This window comes from Solanum dulcamara, chromosome 2, assembly GCF_947179165.1.
Source record: "Solanum dulcamara chromosome 2, daSolDulc1.2, whole genome shotgun sequence".
NCBI classification, from domain to species: Eukaryota; Viridiplantae; Streptophyta; class Magnoliopsida; order Solanales; family Solanaceae; genus Solanum; species Solanum dulcamara.
In genome coordinates, this window is record NC_077238.1 from 6119967 (window position 1) to 6123669 (window position 3703).

At 30.5% G+C, this 3703-nt stretch overlaps 1 protein-coding gene across 1 annotated transcript; it reads left to right on the forward strand.

Moving 5' to 3' along the window:
* Nucleotides 1-3004, forward strand: LOC129874739 (xylan glycosyltransferase MUCI21). Its single transcript, XM_055950086.1, has 2 exons — nt 1-308; nt 1704-3004. Exons 1-2 carry the CDS (start codon nt 128-130, stop codon nt 2960-2962), a joined length of 1440 nt encoding a protein of 479 aa, XP_055806061.1. The 5' UTR covers nt 1-127; the 3' UTR covers nt 2963-3004.
* The last annotated feature ends 699 nt before the right edge of the window (nt 3005-3703 follow it).

Here is a 3703-nt window from a genome sequence, read left to right on the forward strand (position 1 = left end):
ATCTCTCCTCTTCTTTTCTTCTTCTTCTTAAAAAAAAATCCATTTTTCCTCAATAAATTTTCCTCTTTTAAAATTTTTTTTATTTTTATTTTTTTCTTTTGGAAGTAGCAAGAACGCGCTAGTAACAATGAAGATTAATATAGTTAAAAAAAAGGGTTCAAATTCAACAAAGGTGTTGATTGGACTTATGCTCTTCGTTTTGACGATTGAAGTGTTAAGGCAAAATCAACTTTTCTTCAACTCGAGACCTCACGATTATTTTATTACCTCAACCCCTGATGCAATCAGTCATCATAATAACCAAGGAGGTATATTTCTTCTATCTCTTTCTCACTTTATAAGAGTTTAAGTTCTATATATGCGTGTTGCACTCATTGACGATGTTAAGTTACAAAAATATTTGCATAATCATGTCCTTTGTACAATAATATGTAAATTTCTTATGATCATTGGTGAAAATGATAATAACCTACCATAATGTATAAATAATTCAAAATTCTTTTTGAAATTATTCTTATTTGTTCGAAAAGGTAAAGAAATGGTCGCAACAACAATAACATTTTCAATATAGTCTCATAAGTGAAATTTGAAAAGACTAAAAATGTATACAAAGTACAAACTTTACTTTTATAATTGTGTGTGTAGAAAAGTTATTTCTGATAAATCCTGAAACTATTTTCCAACATTTGTGTAGCTAATCCTAATTTAAATTACTCATTATTCATGAGTTCCTTAGGTTTACTGTGTTTAATTATTTTTCAGTTTTTAAGCTCGAGACAATGTTATCTTTTTTAAAAATAAAAATAAAATTGGACTTGCATGTTGAAATGGTGTAAATAATATATTTGAATATAGTTTTAAGAGTAAATTAAACGTGTCATTTTGCTAACATCTCAACCAGTCTTTACTTTCCGTGATTGCTTCAATCTTCATGCATCCGTTACGGAAAAGTTTTTTCTTTTTTTTTTTGAGCCGACATGCATATCGATCTGATTATTTTAGATTCGTATCATGAAAAATTCAATAAAGACGGAAATGTTAGAGGAATTGCATAAAAAATTATCTAAATACATAATTTATTTTATCATATTCTTTAAAATTTTCTATCATTTGAAAAAATCACAAAAATTCCTACTCTCTCCTATTTTAGGATATATTACTTTACGTGATATATCGGAACGTAGGATAAATCACTTTATGAGATATATCGATCGGATACATCACTTTATGTGATGTATTGGAACATATATGATGTATCAGGACGTTGAGTGATGTATTCGAAATTGAGATGTGATGCATCGGGACGTTGAGCGGTGTATTCGGAACAGAGATGCGATGTATCGAAACGTTTTTGGGATGTATTCGGATTTCACCAAATTTAAGGGATTTTTGTAATTTGAAAAAGAGTAGAAATAAGATGTAATTAGCTCTTAATACTATAAGATTTGTGTAAATCCCCCAAATAAATTTATAAGTTCAACTTGTCCAATATCAAGTTTCGAGATTAAAATTATAAAAACTCACATGGTCTAAAGTTTGACATATTATTGTTTGTGTAAATAAATTTCAATATAATTTTCTTTTCTCATGAAGTTCAAGTATATATGACTGAACTTTAGACGTATAAAACTCGTAAAAATTCCAAGCACCCATGACACATGCAGTGTCAATGTTTCTAACAATCTTTCTTTTGTTTTTTTCAGTAGAAAAATCTAAGTCAAAAATCAACTGCGATAGGTCTCATTATTCCTATGATCTTTGCTCAATCAATGGGCCAACAATTTTTGACCCAATTAAGTCAACATTTTATGACATGGACTCAACCAACAACAAGAATGAGACAAACATCATAGTTGAAAAGATTAGGCCCTATCCAAGAAAATGGGAGAATTACACAATGGGCTCAATCAAGGAATTCACTCTTAATACAGGCCCAATAGGCCCACATTGCTTGATCCATCACAAAGCCCAAGCACTTGTATTCAGTGTGGGAGGGTACACTGGTAACTTCTTCCATGATATCAATGATGGATTCATTCCACTTTTTATCACTGTTAATTCTTTGTTTCCTAATCAAGATTTCATCTTAGTAATATCCAAATTGCAAGATTGGTGGGTCCACAAGTACAAGGATTTATTACAAAGCTTTAGTAAACATCCTATCATTAATATTGACAAGGAGGTTAATGTCACACATTGTTTCCCTAGAGTGACAATTGGCCTTATGTCACATGGTTTCATGAACATTGACCCAAAATTAACACCAACCTCAAAAACCCTAATAGATTTTCATAAATTTCTAGCTACCACATATGGCACCAGTAAGTCTCAGCGTCAGTCTCATCATCAGCCTCAACGTCAGTCTCAGTCTCATCACCAGCCTCAACCTCAGTTTTCGCCTCAAATTCAATATCAATCTCGTCCTCGACTCGTCTTAGCAAGTCGTGGAGGCAGCATCGGACGTCTGATTCTGAACCAGGATGAAGTAAGATTGGTCGCGGAACAGATAGGTTTCGAGGTACTTTTATTCGAGCCGAAAAAAACAACATCATTGCATGAATCATTTGGATTGATACACTCAAGCCATGCAATGATTGGAGTTCATGGAGCAGCGCTAACACATGCATTATTTCTACGTCCTAGTTCAATATTCATACAAATTGTTCCAATTGGAGCTGAAGGAGTATCAGATATTTGTTTTGGAAAATTAGCAAGGGAAATGAAGTTGGTTTATGAGGAATACAAAATTGGAGTTGAAGAAAGTAGCTTAATGGAAAAATTTGGAAAAGAAAATAAATTGGTGTTAAAAAATCCAAAGGCTCTTCAAGGAAAAGGTTGGTCTCAAGAGATTATGGATATTTATCTTAGACAACAAAATATTAATTTGAATTTAAATAAATTTAGAATGTACTTAGAGAAAGCATATCAAAATGCAAAAATATTTAAGGCTATTAACGGTTAGTAAATAGGGGTTGTTGATTCTTTTCTTAATATATATACTTTTATTTGGCTATTCTTTTTTTTTGTTTTGTTATTTTTATTTCAACATTCTTGAGAATATATGGAAGTCCAATTTAGAGTAGGAAATGAGGTATTCTTGAAGTCTGTTTGGTCCAATTTTCAAATCTGTTTAATTTGAAAAGTGATTAGTGTTAAAAGTGCTTTTCGAAAAAACACTTTTCGAGTAGCAGTATATATATTTGACTAATTAATTTTAAAAATATTTTTAATAATATTAGAATAGTAATTTATGCTTAATCAATATTTCAAAAGTGTTTATGGAGAAAATTATTTTTTAAAAACTTATTTTATTTTTCTCTAAAATTATATTCAACTTTTCTGAATAAACACATTTTAGAAGAAAAATAATCACTTTTAACTTTTCAAGACCAAATGAACAATTGAAAGATTACACGAATTTGAGAGGAACAAATAAATATCGGAAAAGGGCCTAAAATGCCCTCGAGCTATTGAAAATGGTATAAAAATGTCTCTCATTCATCTATTGGGCCTAAAATCTCCTTGAAATTCACTTTTAGGACAAAAATGTCCCTCATTTATCTATTGGGCCTAAAATATCCTTGAAATTCACTTTTAGGTCAAAATATGACCTTTTCTTTAACGGAAAAAGGCATGAGGGTATTTTTGTACCATTTTCAATAGGTTGAGGTATTTTATATCCTTTTCCATAATTAAAATTTTG

Bases quoted from the DNA above. Each gene is read 5' to 3' on its own strand.
- LOC129874739 (XM_055950086.1), top strand. From the start codon at position 128: ATGAAGATTAATATAGTTAAAAAAAAGGGTTCAAATTCAACAAAGGTG. The intron at 309-1,703 runs GTATATTTCTTC...TGTTTTTTTCAG, and splicing joins TCATCATAATAACCAAGGAG to TAGAAAAATCTAAGTCAAAA.